General features: G+C 38.7%; 1 protein-coding gene across 1 annotated transcript in view; it reads right to left on the reverse strand.

Annotated features, from left to right (window-relative positions):
• ZNF510 (zinc finger protein 510) overlaps nt 1-15684 on the reverse strand; it is a gene marked incomplete at its 5' end in the record, with an annotated part of 43760 nt that overhangs the window by 18676 nt on the left and 9400 nt on the right. The window contains 2 exons of the mRNA XM_082695183.1: nt 7563-7621; nt 9991-10216. Coding sequence (XP_082551309.1) covers nt 7563-7621; nt 9991-10216 — 285 coding nt within the window. The remainder of the gene's footprint in view (nt 1-7562; nt 7622-9990; nt 10217-15684) is intronic.

Raw genomic sequence — 15684 nt, forward strand, 5'->3', positions numbered from 1 at the left:
AAAATAAATTAGAAAATCAAATGTAAAAAACAGTATTATTTATAATAGTACCAAAATAGGGAGGCCTGGGTGGCTCAGTTGGTTGGGCATCCAGCTCTTGATTTAGGCTCAGGTCATGATCTCAGGGTTGTGAGATTGAGCCCCATGTCAGGCTCCATGCTCAGCACAGAGTCTGCTTGTGATTCTCTCTCCCTCTCCTTCTTCCCCTCCTCATGCATGTATGTGTGTGTGTGCGCGCATGTGCATGCACACTCTCTCACTCAATAAATAAAATCTTAAAAAATACTTAAAAAAATAAATCAAATACACAGGAATAAATCTAATGAAACATGTCAAAGACTTCACCTCTACTCTGAAAAACTACCCAGCCAGATTTTCTGTGGAAACTGATGGGATTTCTATGAAAATACAAAGTATTTAAATTAGTCAAATGTTTTAAAGAGGTAAAACTTTCAGACCTTACTCTTCCATATTTCATGACTTAATGTAATGCAATAGTAATTAGGACAGTGAAGTACTAGGAAAAAGACAAATAATTGGATCAAAGGGAAGAGAATACAGTCTAAATGTAGACCTACATTTATATATGGTCACTTGATTGAAAACAGAGGCCCGGCTGCAATTTAGTGGACATAGGACAGTCTTTTCAACAAACAGTGCTAGTGCAACTTATTATCCACATGGAAATAAGAATCTCGACAATTATCTTATACCACACACAAAAACATTTTCAGGCGGATCAAGCTCAAATAATCAAGCATCTGCTAAGAACTAGGAGAATATCTATGTGATCTTGAAGAACGAAAAATCTTTCAAAGAGACATACAAAGAACTGTCATTAGAGATGCTGATATTGACCTTTATTAAATTTAAGAACCTGGTTTATCAAAAGACATTACTTTAAAAAAAAAAAGTCAAGCCAAAGAACCCAAAAACAGTTGCAACATTCATATCTGACAAATGACTTGTATGGATAATACAGAAAAAACTGACTAATCAATAATATAAAAGGAAGGAATCTAATAAAGACAGAGAACTGAGCAGGTATTTTACATAAAAGAACATCTACATGGCCAAAATACAAATAATGGTACTGAAATTAGTATTTATTACAGGAAAGCAGACTATCAGTTTAAAGAGAGACCACTCTCTGAATGTAAAGTCCGACTGTAGCAAGTGTTGGTGAGAATTTAGTACAGCCAGAACACTAGTATTATAAATTGGTTCAAGCACTTTAGCAAGCTAATTGTTGTATATATTAAAGCTGAACATATGTTTATTCTATGAATCAGCCATTCTACTTCAAGGTATAACCAAGAGAAATGAAGATATACCAAGAGACACACAGGAATGTTCACAGCAGCTTTATTCATAGCAGTCCCCAAAAGGGAAAATACAAGTGAAAAACTCACTAACATGAGAACAAACAAATAAATCATCATACAGTCATATAATGAAATACTGCTCAGCAATATAAAGAAGGAAGTAGTGAAACATAGCAAGACTAATGATCTCAACAATGTTATGTACAGAAAAACAAACTGGACCTCCCTTTCCTCTGAAAAAGAATACAGATTATATGATTCCATTTATATAATGTTCAAAAATGAAGTTATTCTTTTTTTTTTTTTCCTAACATGTGATGTTAGAATAGTAGTTGTCTCTGCAGGGCAGAGCAGTAGTTATTATCTGGAAATTGGAAGGAGGAAAACTTCAAGGGTGACGAAATGTTCTTCATCTTAATCTGAGTGGTAAATTACATCTGTATACATGTGCATATATGTAAAAAATCTACCCAGTTCATATTTAAGAATGCACTTCACTAGTATTAAAACTGTACCTCAGTTAAAGAAATAAATAAAAAGAAAAAAAAGAGTGCAAACAAGAGAAAATTAGCAAAATTTTACAGTTAATAATTTAGGAAGGTAAGAAATATCTATTACATTACTCCTTTGTATCTTTCCATAACTTAAAAATTTCCCAAAATGTCATCGGTAAAAATGAAAAGAACCCGGTCTGGCAGACAAACTCTATCCAAAGACAAATTATGAAACAGGGAAATATAGGTCATAAATCAGAAAAACAATTAACTCTTTAATAATTAAAAAGCTATTAAAATTACCAAAAAGGAGGAAGGTTGATTACACAAATAAACACACACAGATGACTCAGAACTATAGTAAATTATGCACAATCTCAGCTCTCATACACTTCTGGAACAGGGATCATCATCATTCTGCCCTTGTGCCAAAAAAAACTCCAGAGTCATCTTGACTCTTACTTTACCCCTTTCATATTTTTCACATTCTGTTCATACTTCCAGATTAAAAATGAAATGCCTTTTATTCCATGAATTTCTTCCCCATGTTCTATGTCAGAACTCAGATGAAACCAAACCCTTAACTATGGCATCCAAGGACTTCTAGTGTTACACAGTTTTTGCTATATGCAAAATGCATACATTAAGGTTATTAGGGTGGGCGCTAACCCAATTTGATTAGTGTCCTTTTAAGAAGAAATCTGGACACAGATATGTACAGAGGGAAGATGGTGTGAAGACACAGGGGAAAAGCCCTTCATAAGCAAAGAAAAGAGGCCTGGAACAGATTCTTCCCTCACAGCCCTCAGAAGGAACCAACCCTGTCCATTCCCTGATTTTGGATTTTGAGCCTTCATACTGTGAGGAAATAAATTGTTGTGTAAGTAACCCAGTCTGTGGTACTTTATTATGGGAGCTCTAGCAAACTAATATACCTAGTCTGGTTCCAACATTTATCTTGATCTCTCTTATTATCCCCTAAGAGGAATTCCAAAGTGTAATATGCAAAGATTCTTATTGGACCTTGGATGCTTTGTTTAGGCCTTCATGTTGTTTCCTCAGAATGCAGTAACCTCCCTCTACTCTACAGCAGTTAAAATCCCACCTATTCTTCAGGACTGACACAATCCTTCCCAACTATCCACCTTTGACCAACTAGGCCTACAACATCAATCTGCCCTTTCTGTGACGAATTACAAACCCTGATACTGATTCAACTCAAACAACCAATTAATCAGCTAATTCCCTTAATTGTAACTTGTTTCCAGAGTATGAAGAAGAAATCTCCGCATCATTCCCAGCACCTCCTATGTATATCTTCTCCAAAGGGACTGTACTTGCCCACAAGAAGTTCAGTCCTTCTTACAAGCATACAAACAGTATGGAGATGACTCAGTCTTAAAGAGGAGGAGGCTAACTGATATTTTAGAAACAGCACAAGACAGGGGTGTCAGGAAAACATCCTCTTGGAGAGTCCTTCATTCAGAAGAACAGGACATTTTATCATGTGCAGAACAAGTATGCACAGGTTTCTAGGACAAAAGATAGCAACCACTTGGGCTCTACCTTGTGAGAAATGAGGTATTTTTCTGATAATAGAAAGCCCAATTCTTTCAGTGGCCCAGTTCCATACAGAGAGGGAATAATCTTTTATTTTAAAAGTTTAATGAGCAGTCTCAACTACAGAAGCTGACGGCTTACAATGAAGCCTATGAAAATGAACCTATGGCAGTTCCTGACCTTGAAGATAATGGTCTAACTGGAGAGACAAATATATTATCAGGAGACTTCTGGCAATGTATGAAGTAAAGTTGGGGCTGTACAAATTCAGAAAAGGGAAATTAGCTCAGAGGGAGACAAGGGGAAAGAAAAGAGTATTGTTTTCTAGAGAGGCAACCAAAGCTAACTCGTGACACATAAAAGCAAAAAGCCAGGAGCGCCTGGGTGGCTCAGTAGCTAAATGTCTGCCTTCAGGCTCAGGTTATGATCCCTGGGTTCCGGATGGAACCCGTATTCGCCTCCCCGCTCAGCGGGAAGCCTGCTTCTCCCTCTCCCACTCGCCCTGCTTGTGCTCCCTCTCTCACTGTCCAATAAATAAATAAAATCTTTAAAAAAAAAAAAAAGTAAAGAGCCAGACCTCACATTCATTAGAACGGTCACTATCAGAAAACAGCAAGTGTTGATGAGGATGTGGAATGACCAGAATCCCTGTGCACTGCTGGTGGGAATGGAAAATGGTGCAGTTACTGTGGAATGGAATGGTGGCTCCTCAAAAAATTAAACATAGAATTACCACATGACTTAGCAATTCCATTTCTGAGTATAAAGATCCATTTAGACTACTAGTGTCTTGAAGAGGTATTTGTATTCCTATGTTCACAGCAGCATTATTTGCAATAACCAAAAGGTGAAAGGAACCAAAATGTCTATCACTTGATGAAGAGATAAAAAAAATGTGGTATATATACACAATGCCTTATTATTCAGCCTTACAAAAGAAAGAAATTCCAATACATGCTACAACATGCATGAACTTTGAGGACTTTATGTTAAATGAAATAAGCCAGTCACAAAAAGACAAATACTACATGGTTCCACATATATGAATAGGAAAATTAATAGATAGCAAGTAGAATTTGCCAGAGACTGAATGGTGGGAGGTATGAAGAATGGTTGTTTCATGGGTATAGAGCTCTAGTTCTGTAAGATGAAGAGTTCTGGAGATTGGCTGCACAGCAATATGCATGTACTTAATATTACTGAACTGTAATATTAAAAAAATGGCTAAGATGATAAACTTTATGTTATCTAGATTTTACCACAATTAAAAATAAATGAAAACAAAGAAAAAGAAAGTAAAGAGCTACCTGTCTTAGTTTTACAGGCTGCCTTAACAAAATACCATAGACTGGGTGGCTTAAATGGTAGACATTTTTTTCCTCATAGTTCTAAAGGCCACGATCAGAGTAACAGCATGAGTGGGTTCTGGTGACATTCTCTTCCTGGCTTATAGATGGCCACTTCTTGCTGTGTCCTCACATGGCCTTTGCCTGGTGCCTGTGTATGGAGAGACAGAGAATCTGATCTCTGTCTCTCTCTCTCTTCCTTTTTTTAAAAGACCATTAACCCTATTAGATTAGTATCCCACCTTTATGACTTCACTTAACTTTATTCCCTCTTAAACATTCTATTTCTAAATAGTCACACTGGGGGTGAGGGATTCAACATATAAATTTGTGGGTGGGAACATAATTCAATTCATAGTATTAGGTGTATAGAATGAGGATGTGGTTCTAAAGGTCAATTAGAAGACAATGAGAAGATGATATGATGTAGTGAGGAATAGGAGGATATTTTTAAAAAACTAAATGAGGTTTGGTTTTGCTGTACAATAAAGTTACACAGTAAATTTTTTAATGCCATGTTCCCTACTGGATTGTGACCACTATTTGTATAGATGTCTTATCTTGTTTAGACTTCAAGTTTTTTTAAGTTAAGTGCATGTCACTTACTTGGGACATCATGGCTGCTCAATAAACAGTTGCCAAAAAACTCAGAGCACCAATAAAGGTAAAAATAAAATAAGTAGGAAGGGGTAATGTCTCCAAAGCCTGAATGTTATTCTGAGGAACTGGGAATTTTATTGTGTGGGGTGAGGAACCACTGAGATGAGTTATACATGTTCGAGATATTACTTCCCTAGGATGTAGATGAACTACCCATGTGGAAGATATGCTTGAGTAGGTGAAGAGAGAAGTGGGCAGGCTGGTAAAGAAGATATTCCAATAGCTCTGGTGCAAGAGCATGAGATAGCAGTAGGAGAAATAAAGTAGAGGAATGCATTTAAAGTGCATTAGGTTTACCATATAAAATGGCTGTTATCTTTAACAAATAAGTAGCAAGACATGATTGCACACCAGATGTGGTAGAAGTTGAGAGAGTAGAGAATAAGGAGACAGGGATGTATTGCACTTTTGTGGCTTGGGTGTCTGGCTGACTGGGACATTATTATCTAACAGAGAAAGATGAGGGCAATTAGTTTGGGAAGGACCGTAAATGGGGCTGTAAATGTTAACTTTTACTTTGAATCAGTTGAGCTGGCAATAACTTGTAGATACCTATATAGAGATGCTGAGTCAACTATGTCCAACATGGCAGTCACCAGCATCCTGTAACTATTTAAAACTTAAATTAAAAATTCAGTCCTCGGGATGCGTGGGTGGCTCAGTTGGCTGGACAACTGCCTTCGGCTCAGGTCATGATCCTGGAGTCCTGGGATCGAGTCCCGCATCAGGCTCTCAGCTTCATGGGGAGTCTGCTTCTCCCTCTGACCTTCTTCTTGCTCATGCTCTCTCTCACTGTCTCTCTCTCAAATAAATAAATAAATAAAATCTTTTAAAAATTCAGTCCTCAGTCACACTAGCTGCATTTCAAGTTCTCAACAGGCATATGTGGGTAGTGGCCATCATTTGGGATAACACAGATACAGATTGCTTCTCTCATCATAAAATGTGCTAAACTGAGCACCTGGGTGGCTCAGTTGGCTAAGTGTCCAACTCTTGATTTTGGCTCAGGTCATGATCTTGGGGTTGTGAGATGAAGCCCTGCAAAGGGCCCCACACTCAGCTGGGAGTCTGCTTGGGATTCTCTCTCCCTCTCACTCTACCCCCCACCCCTGCTCATGTGCTCTCTCTCTCAAAAAATACACAAGATAAAATTAACAAAAATTTTAAAAAGTGCTACTGGTCACAGTGGGCTGCAGAGCCACATTTGTGCAAACTGGGAAAAACATCATTGTTGAAACCAGAGTGGGGATGAAATGAGTCAAAAAGACCAGCTAGAAAAATAGTAAAAAAGGAAGGGAAACTTGTAGTGAGACACATAAAAGGGCAAAAGAGAGATGATTCCATGAAAGAAACAGGAAGGATGGCAGCAGAGGCCATCACAGACACCAACACAGGCAACCTTCCAGATGGACAGAGTGGGCGTAGAGTCAGGCACTGCAGACAGATCTGTGAGGTAAGGACGAGGCAAGACCCACTGGCTTTGACCGTAGTTAGGTCACTGGTGATGCAGGTCACAGGCATATGAGTAGAGACACCAAGGCCTCAAGCAGTAGACAGAAATGTGAATGTAAATTGTTGGCAGCATATGCTACTGAACAAAACTTTAATTCTCTGTTGAACTTGTTCAAGACACGTATTTGAGAGAAATATTCACATAGAGATATTTTCAGGACATGAATGTACCAGCTACTCATGCTGATCTCTACTTAGTTTAAATACTATCTCTGGAACTAGAAGAATAGTCAGGAAAAGGTCTACTTCTTCTGTTTTATTTAGATGGACAACTGTATTAACAAAAGCCCTGCTTTGGCCATGTGCCCTTACTTCCACTGGGGGAAAAGTGGGAACAACCTTCTACAATTATTTCTGGGTTGTTTTTGGAAAGATCTGCACTATCACCTACCTGAAGATGAACAAAGACATTTTCCATGAGGAAGATTTAAGATTTTCATCAACACAAATCTTGAAACAAATACCCGACTCTCTGCCATGGCTAACAGAAAGAAATCTACACTACACTTTGGAAAATCTGCCATCTATCCACGTCAACTCTGCTGTACTACTCATCTGCTTTTCTCTACCTTCCTTGAATAGTTCTGATCCATTTCCATTTATATGTTAATTAACTATGTTAATTATAAAATCCATTATTAAAAAAGTGTATATAAATAACTCACCTGAGATGTGTTCATTTTCTGCTGTTGTTGGGAGAGTACAGAGAACTGTGATGGGTAAGCTGGGGATAAGGAAAGAGAATGCAATTATGAGAGGTCTGGTGAGCTTTTGCCAGTTTCCTAAAAAATCGCACCACACCCACTGGGGTAAAGGCCACCCTATGGAAAAATGTTCTGTTGACCCTTGAGAAGGGGCAGGAAGCACCACACAGAGACAGCACTCCCAGAATATATAATACATCTCTGATATGATCATGTGATTGTAACTCTGTTGTTGAATTCACTGGTGACTGTAAATTATTTCTTTCATTTAAAAAAATGTATATCTCCCTCTGACTAATCCACAAAAAAAATTAAAACAGAGGGTAATATTAATATCCTATTATTTATACTTTGAGTTAGAAAATCAACAGAAAACTCTGGGGGGAAAAAAGATGCTTACTGACAAAGTATTTTAAAATCATTTTGTTCTTTTGGTAAGACTTTTGATGAGACACTTCTAGTGACTTATGTGTGACAGAATGAACTGCACTGTGCTTTGCTCCTCCTTCTGTCCTGGGTGACCAGGGGACATACATCTCAAGCTCCTTTTTTTTTTTTTTTTTTTTTTAAATTTCAAAAGAGTCAAAGATAGATATACCCTCCAATACTGTCATTTTATAATTCTTTATGTTCAGGATAAAGGAAGCTTCAGCATATCTCTAGATGCCACTTGTGATGGACACACATGAGAGTGGCTTAGAAATCTAGAAAGAGGGAAAAATGAAGAAAATGGGGGGGCTCTTTAAGAAGGACTGAGACTGAATTTCCTTGGCTCTGGCTGTGACTTTTCCTGTAGGGCCTGATAGTCATTCACCTCTTTCAACCCCAGCTCACCACCTTCTGCAAGCTGGTCCAGTTTCCATTCACACAGTCTGTGATAGCTTTTGTATGTGGTAACATCACCAAATCTGGCTCTTTCTGGACAAGGAAATTAGAACTGTTTCTGGTGGAGCAAATTAGGACCCACTCCCTTCTAGGTTCTTCTGCATGTTCTGAAGCTCTGGTGAGGGTGGTTCCTGTTGGATGAGCTCTTCTTTCAGGTGGGATTCCTGTCCCCAGAGCTCCTCTCCTGCCTGCCACATAAGAGTTACTTTGTTCCAGATGTGGAGACTTAGGCCTAGGAAACAAATTCCTCTTAGTTGAAACTTTCACCGAGAACAAAGTTTCTCAACTTCAGCATTGCTGACATTTTGGGCTGCATAATTCTTTATCACGTGGGGGCTGTGCATTGTAGGATGTCTAGCAGCATTTCTGGTCTCTACCCACCAGACACTGGTAGCACTCCTCCTCGGTTGTGACAATCCAAATCATCTCCAGCCATTTCCAGAAGTTCCTCCCTCCTTCTCTTCCTCTTTCTTTTCCTTTCTTTTCTTTTCTCTCTTTCTCTCCTTCCTTCCCTCCGTCCTTTCTTTCTTCCTTCCTTCCCTTCTTCTTGCTTTTTTCTATTTTTAAAAAAATTATATGGTTGATACTAAGGGAAGAGCCCAGATGTCTATCAACAGATGAATTGATAAAGAACATGTAGTGTACACACACACACAAAATCAATGCTGGACTATTACTCAGCCATCAAAAAGAATGAAATCTTGCCATTTGCAACGACATGGATGGAACTAGAGAGTATCATAGTTAAGAGAAATAAGTCAGAGAAAGACAATTATCACGTGATTTCACTCATATGTAGAATTTAAGAAACAAAACAGGATCATAGGGGAAGGGAGGTAAACATAAGAGGAGAATAGAGAGACAAACCATAAGAGACTCTTAAGTATAGGAAAACAAACTAAGTATTGCTAGAGGGGAGGTGGATGGGGGGATGGGGTAACTTGGTGGTGTACATTAAGGGTGCACATGATGTAATGAGCACTGGGTGTAATATGCAATTGATGCATCACTAAACTCTACCCCTAAAACAATACACTATATGTTAATTAATTTGAATTAAAATAAAATTAAAAAAAAATAAAATTACATGGTTATACCTGTAAGTAGGGTGGCTATAAAAATTAAGTTAAATACTAAATTAAAAAAACAAAGTGTCTTCCAAATATGATGTAAGCCAATACTACATGTTGGCTTATACCTTGTACCTATTAGAGCTTACACACTAGCACTTGGCTACAATGCTTTATAGACGATGACTTATCTCTTTCTGAACAACGCCACAAAGCAGTTTTTACTAATATTCTTATTTTCAGATGAGAACTTGACTTATGCCCAAGTGACTAAGGAGGAAATTACCCGATCTTCCCGGCTTAAATTTAGGGTCAAGACCAGGGCGCGCTGTATGCCAGTTGAACGGTCTCTATCCAATACCCTTAAAGCACATTACCCTCCCGCCGCCAGCAAGGGATCTTCCCAGGGCCGGCCGTCCACAAGTAACACCTACAGCACTCGCCCCATCTGGGCCCCCGGAGTCCGCGGGGCTGGGGTCCGCCCTCAACCGCCTTTGCCAGATCTAGGTTCTCTTCTGGCTCCGGCATAAGAGGCGGGGCTCCGGCCTTGGGGACAGCGGGGAGTTCCCGAGACGTTCGAGTCCCTTCCTCCGGCCACAAACCCACCCCACCCCCGCCGGGCGCGCGGAGGCCCAGGAACCCGCGCCCACCTCCTCTCACCTGAGGGCAAAACGGCCGCACCCTCAAGGCCTGAGAGGGCGGAAGCAGGGAAGTGGGGTTGGTTGCACATGCGCATGGGAAAGTCCAGGATATCCGTTCCTAGAATGCAGCTCGGGGAGTGGTGGTATAGGGGACTACATTTCCCAGAGAAACTCCGCGACTCCTCGCGGATTTCGAGTGTGTCGGGGACGAGGTGGGGACGGGGCCGTAAAGAGGGAGTAATAAGATGAACGGCCTGTATTAATAGCTGGAGCCCAGGTCCTACCAAACCCTAGAGGTTACGGGGTAAACTTTGGCGTAAGGTGAAATATAGTAGGTGGTCATGGATCAGATCCTGGTAGGAGAAAACAAGAAGACAATTGGGAACTGGGGAAATTTGTGTATGGATTGGATATTAGAAATATTAAGGGAAGTTATTAGTTTTGTTAGTTGTGATAATAACATTGGGGTTATTCAGGGAAGCTTACTTTTAGAGATGTATATTAAAATACTTAACATTATATTACGTATTTGTAATTGAAAAAAAAATAACTAGAAAAAGCAAATACAGCAACATGTTAAAGATTTCTACCTATATGGGTATATGGGTATGGGTATGCTCTATATGGGTATATATGGATATGCTCTAGTGTATGCGTATGCTCCTTTTACTAGTTTCTACTTCTCTATGCAATTGGAAGTTTTTTTTTTTTTTTTAAGATTTTATTTATTTATTTGACAGAGAACACAAGTAGGCAGAGAGGCAGGCAGAGAGAGAGACAGAGAGAGAGAGAGAGAAGCAGGCTCTGCACTGAGCAGAGAGCCCGATGCGGAGCTTGATCCCAGGACCCTGGGATCATGACCTGGGCCAAAGGCAGAGGCTTTAACCTGCTGAGCCACCCAGGTGCCCCATCAATTGGAAGTTTTGTAATATAAAGTTTATAAAGGGAAAATTTTGAACTGTTTTTTTTTTTTTCCAAAAGTGTGCCTTTTAACTCAGAGCTGCCAAAAGAAGAAAAAAATACATGTGTCAAATAACAAAACTAAAACAGTAACAAGTTTGATATCCTTTACTCAAGAGAAAAGAAACCGTAGAGCACTCTCAGTTCTGAGGAATTTTGGACAAGAGCAAATTTTATTAATAGAAATTTCCTTGCAAGGCTAAGTAAAAGTTTCCTTATAAAGGTACAGTCAGCTAGTTATAGCTGAATTGTGATTGGCATATGTTAGGTGTCTTTGACAATGAGAAGGGTACCATTAGATCAGGCTGACTTAGGTTTAGATTTGTGACTTGGGCCCTCATTTTGTGGGTACCAATATACAACTAATTTTACAACATGTAAACAGCTTTTGTGAATAAAACTGTGATATAACAAAGACCAGGAAATCGAGCCTATCATTAACCTAATGGAAAAAGAAGAAAAAAAAGAAAAAAAGGAAAAAGGGAAAAAAAGAAAGAAAAAGTAAGTTGTTATATATTCCATAAGTAATACCTGAACGTACACACAACTCAATAAAAAACAATTATCATTCAAATTACGCATCTCCTACATTTGCACACTTCTGAAATTAGGAACCAAATTGGGGACCTTAAGACATTTTGGCTGTCTTTGTATATATATGTTTATACATACAAAATGTACATACAAGGTCATTTTGTGACCATTATGATGTAACACAAACAAGATCATTATTTTGCATGAGTAAAGACAAAAGCTCTGCGACTCTCAAAATACCAAACATGCCCCTCTCAGCTGATACAAGTGACTGTTGCTTTTTTTTTTTTTTTTAAACAATACCCAATCCTGAACAAATTCAGCAGCTTTGGAACCAAGGCAAAATGAACTAACTAAAGCTCAAATCCTATAATTTCTGTCTAACATTCTTTTACTGAAACCCTTTATCATTTCCATGTAATCTGTGCTCTATCTCTTAAAATGACTATTAAAATCTTAATTGTTCAATTTACATGTGTGTCCTTTTTTTTTTTTTAAAGATTTTATTTATTTATTTGTCAGAGAGACACAGAGAGAGACGGAACACAAGCAGGGGGGTTTGGTGGGGCAGAAACAGAGTTCCCGCCAAGCAGGGAGCCTGATGCCGGGCTGGATCCCAGGACCCTGGAATCAGGACCTGAGCTGAAGGCAGATGCTTAATGACTGAGCCACCCAGGTGTCCCTGCATGTGTGTTCTGATAGCATTTGGCTGAATTACAATGATATCTTCTATAGTTATTGATTGGAATTCTGCAAGGAAGATTTGTCCCTTCTCTGCTATGTACTTTTTAATTCAATCATTTGTTTTTATCTATATGGATAAAAAGATTATATTATTATATAATTATTATATTATTATGTTATAAGTGGAGATTTATTTCACTCTTTGCACTACAGTCCATTACTTTATTTTTTATTTTCTGAATATGTGCCATCTTTGGCCATTGGGAGCTCGTTCAGACTGGGTCTGTATTCTATTTTTTTTTTTCTTTAAATAGGCTTTATCTTGTAAAACAGGTTCACAGCAAAATTCTGTGGAAAATATAGAATTCTTATATACTTCCTGCCTCCAAACATGTACAGCCTTCCCCACTAGAAATATCCTGCACCAGAGTGTGGTACATTTATTACACTTGATGAACCTATGCTGATAAATCACTATCATCCCAAATTCACTGGTTACATTAGAATTCACTCTTGATATTATATATTCTATAGGTTTTGACAAATGTATCCACCATGAAAGCATCATACAGAATAGTTTCATTGCCTTAGAAATCCTCTGAGCTCTTTCTGTTCATCCTTGCCTCCCTTCCAAGTCGTGGTAACCACTGATTTTTTTCTGTCTCTGTAGTTTTGACTTTCTCAGAATGTCATTGTATTTGAAATCTTATAGTATGAAGCTTTTTCAGATGGGCTTCTTTGACTTAGTAAGGTCCATTTAAAGTTCCTCCATGTCTTTCCGTGGTTTGACAGCTCATTTCTTTTTACCACTGAACAAATCTCTTGTTTAATATAGCACAGTTTATTTATTCATTCACCTACTGAAGGACATCATGCTTATTTCCAAGTATTGAAAATTGTGAATAAAGCAGTTATAAACAACCATGTGCAAGCTTCTGCATGAAATTAAGTTTTTAACTCATTTGGGTGAATACCAAGGAGCATGATTGCTGGATCAAATGGTATGATTGTGTATGGTTTGTAAGAAATTGCCAAATTGTCTCCCAAAGTGGTTGAACCATTTGGCCTTTCACCAGCAATCAATTAGAGTTCCTGTTGCTATACATCCTCACCAGAGTTTGGTGTTGTCAGTGTTTTGGATTAGGCCATTCTAATAGTTATGTGGGTGGTGTTTATTGTTGTTTTAATTTGCAGCTCCCTAATAACATAAGATGTTGAGCATTTTTGTTTTTTTAAGATTTATTTATTTATTTGAGAGAGAGAGAGCACGAGCCTGTGAGCAGGGGGAGGGGTAGGGAGAGAGAATTTCAAGTAGACTCCCTGCTGATTGTTGAGACTCACATGGGGCTCAACCCCAGGACCCTGAGGTTGTGACCTGAGCTAAAATGAAGAGTTGGCCGCTTAACTGACTGAGCCATCCAGGTATCTCTTGAGTATCTTTTCTTATACTTGTCATCTCTATATTTTCTTTGGTGAGGTGTCTATTCAGATATTTTGCCCATTGTTTCATCAAGTTGTTGGTTTTCTTACTGTTAAATTTTAACAGTTGTTTGTATATTTAATTTTTTACATATTTATTTTATTTTATTTTATTATTATGTTCAATTAGCCAACATTTAGTACATTGTTAGAATTTGATGTAGTGTCCAATGATTTATTAGTTGCATATAACACCCACTGCTCATCACCACACATGCCCCCCTTAATACCCACCACCCCGTTACCCTTTCCCCCAAACCCTCCTTTCTATAACACTCAGTTTTGTTTTTGGAGCCCAGAGTCTCTCATGGTTGGTCTTCCTCTCTTATTTTTTTTCCCACTCTGTTTCCCCTCCCTTCCTCTGTGGTCCTCTATGCTATTCCTTATGTTCCGCATATGAGGGAAACATATGATAATTGTCTTTCTCTGCCTGACTTTTTTCACTTGGCGTAATCCCCCCAGTTCCTTTTATGTTGATGCAAATGGCTAATATTCCACTGTATATATGAACCACAGATAAATGATCAGTGTCTTTCATGTGTTGAAGGACATCTTGTCTTCTTCCACCATTTGGTTATTATGGACACGGCTGCTATGAACATTGGGGTGCTGGTGCCCCTCTTCTCAGTACATCTGTATCTTCAGGGTAAGTACCTAGTAGTGCAATTGCTGGGTCATAGGGCAGCTGTATTTTTAATGTCTTGAGGAACATCCATACTGTTTTCCAGAATGTCTTTACCAGCTTGCATTTCCACCAACAGTGTAAGAGGGTTCCCCTTTCTCCACATCCCCACCAACACTTGTTGTTCCCTGTCTTGTTAATTTTTCCCATTCTAACTGGTGCAAGGTGGTATCTCATTGTGGTTTTGATTTGTATTTCCCTAATGGTTGGTAATGTTGAACATTTATTCATGTGTCTGGTAGCCATTTCTATGTCTTCTTTGGAGAAATGTCTGTTTATGTCTTCTGCCCATTTCTTGACTGGATTCTTTGTTTTTTGGGTGTTGCATTTGAGAAGTTTTGTTTTGTTTTGTTATTTAGTTGACAGAGAGAAACACAGGTATGGAGGGAACATAAGCAGGGAGAGTGGAAGAGGGAGAAGCAAACTTCCTGCTGAGCAGGGAGCCTGATGGGGGCTCGATCCCAGGACCCCAGGATAATGACCTGAGCTGAAAGCAAACACTTCTTAACGACTGAGCCACCCAGGCACCCGAGAAGTTCTTTATAGATCTTGGACACCAGCCCTTTATCTGTAAGTCATTTGCAAATATCTTCTCCCATTTCGTGGGTTTCCTCTTTGTTTTGTTGACTATTTTCTTTCCTATGCAGAAGCTTTTTATCTTGATGCAGTCCCCAAAGTTCATTTTTGCTTTGTTTCCCCTTATCTTTAGAGACATGTCTTGAAAGAAGTCGCTATAGTCAATGTCAAAGAGGTTATGACCTATGTTCTCAGGATTTTGGTGGATTCCTGTCTCACATTTAGGTCTTTCATCCATTTTGAGTTTATCTTTGTGCCTGGTGTAAGAGAATGGTCTAGTCTTATTCTTCTGTATGTGGCTGTCCACTTTTCCCAGCATCATTTATTGAAGAGACTGTCTTTTTTCCATTGGATATTCTTTTCTGCTTTGTTGAAGATAAGTTAACCATACAGTTGAGGGTCCACTTCTGGGGTCTCTATTCTGTTCCATTGATCTATATGTCTATTTTACATACCATGCTGCCTTGATGATCACATCTTTGTCATATAGCTTGAAGTCAGGCATTGTGATGCTCCCAGCTTTAGTTTTCTTTTTCAACAATCCCCTGGAAATTCAGGGTCTTTTCTGGTTC

Source organism: Mustela nivalis (genome assembly GCF_964662115.1).
Source record: "Mustela nivalis genome assembly, chromosome: 13".
In the NCBI taxonomy this organism is placed as follows: Eukaryota; Metazoa; Chordata; class Mammalia; order Carnivora; family Mustelidae; genus Mustela; species Mustela nivalis.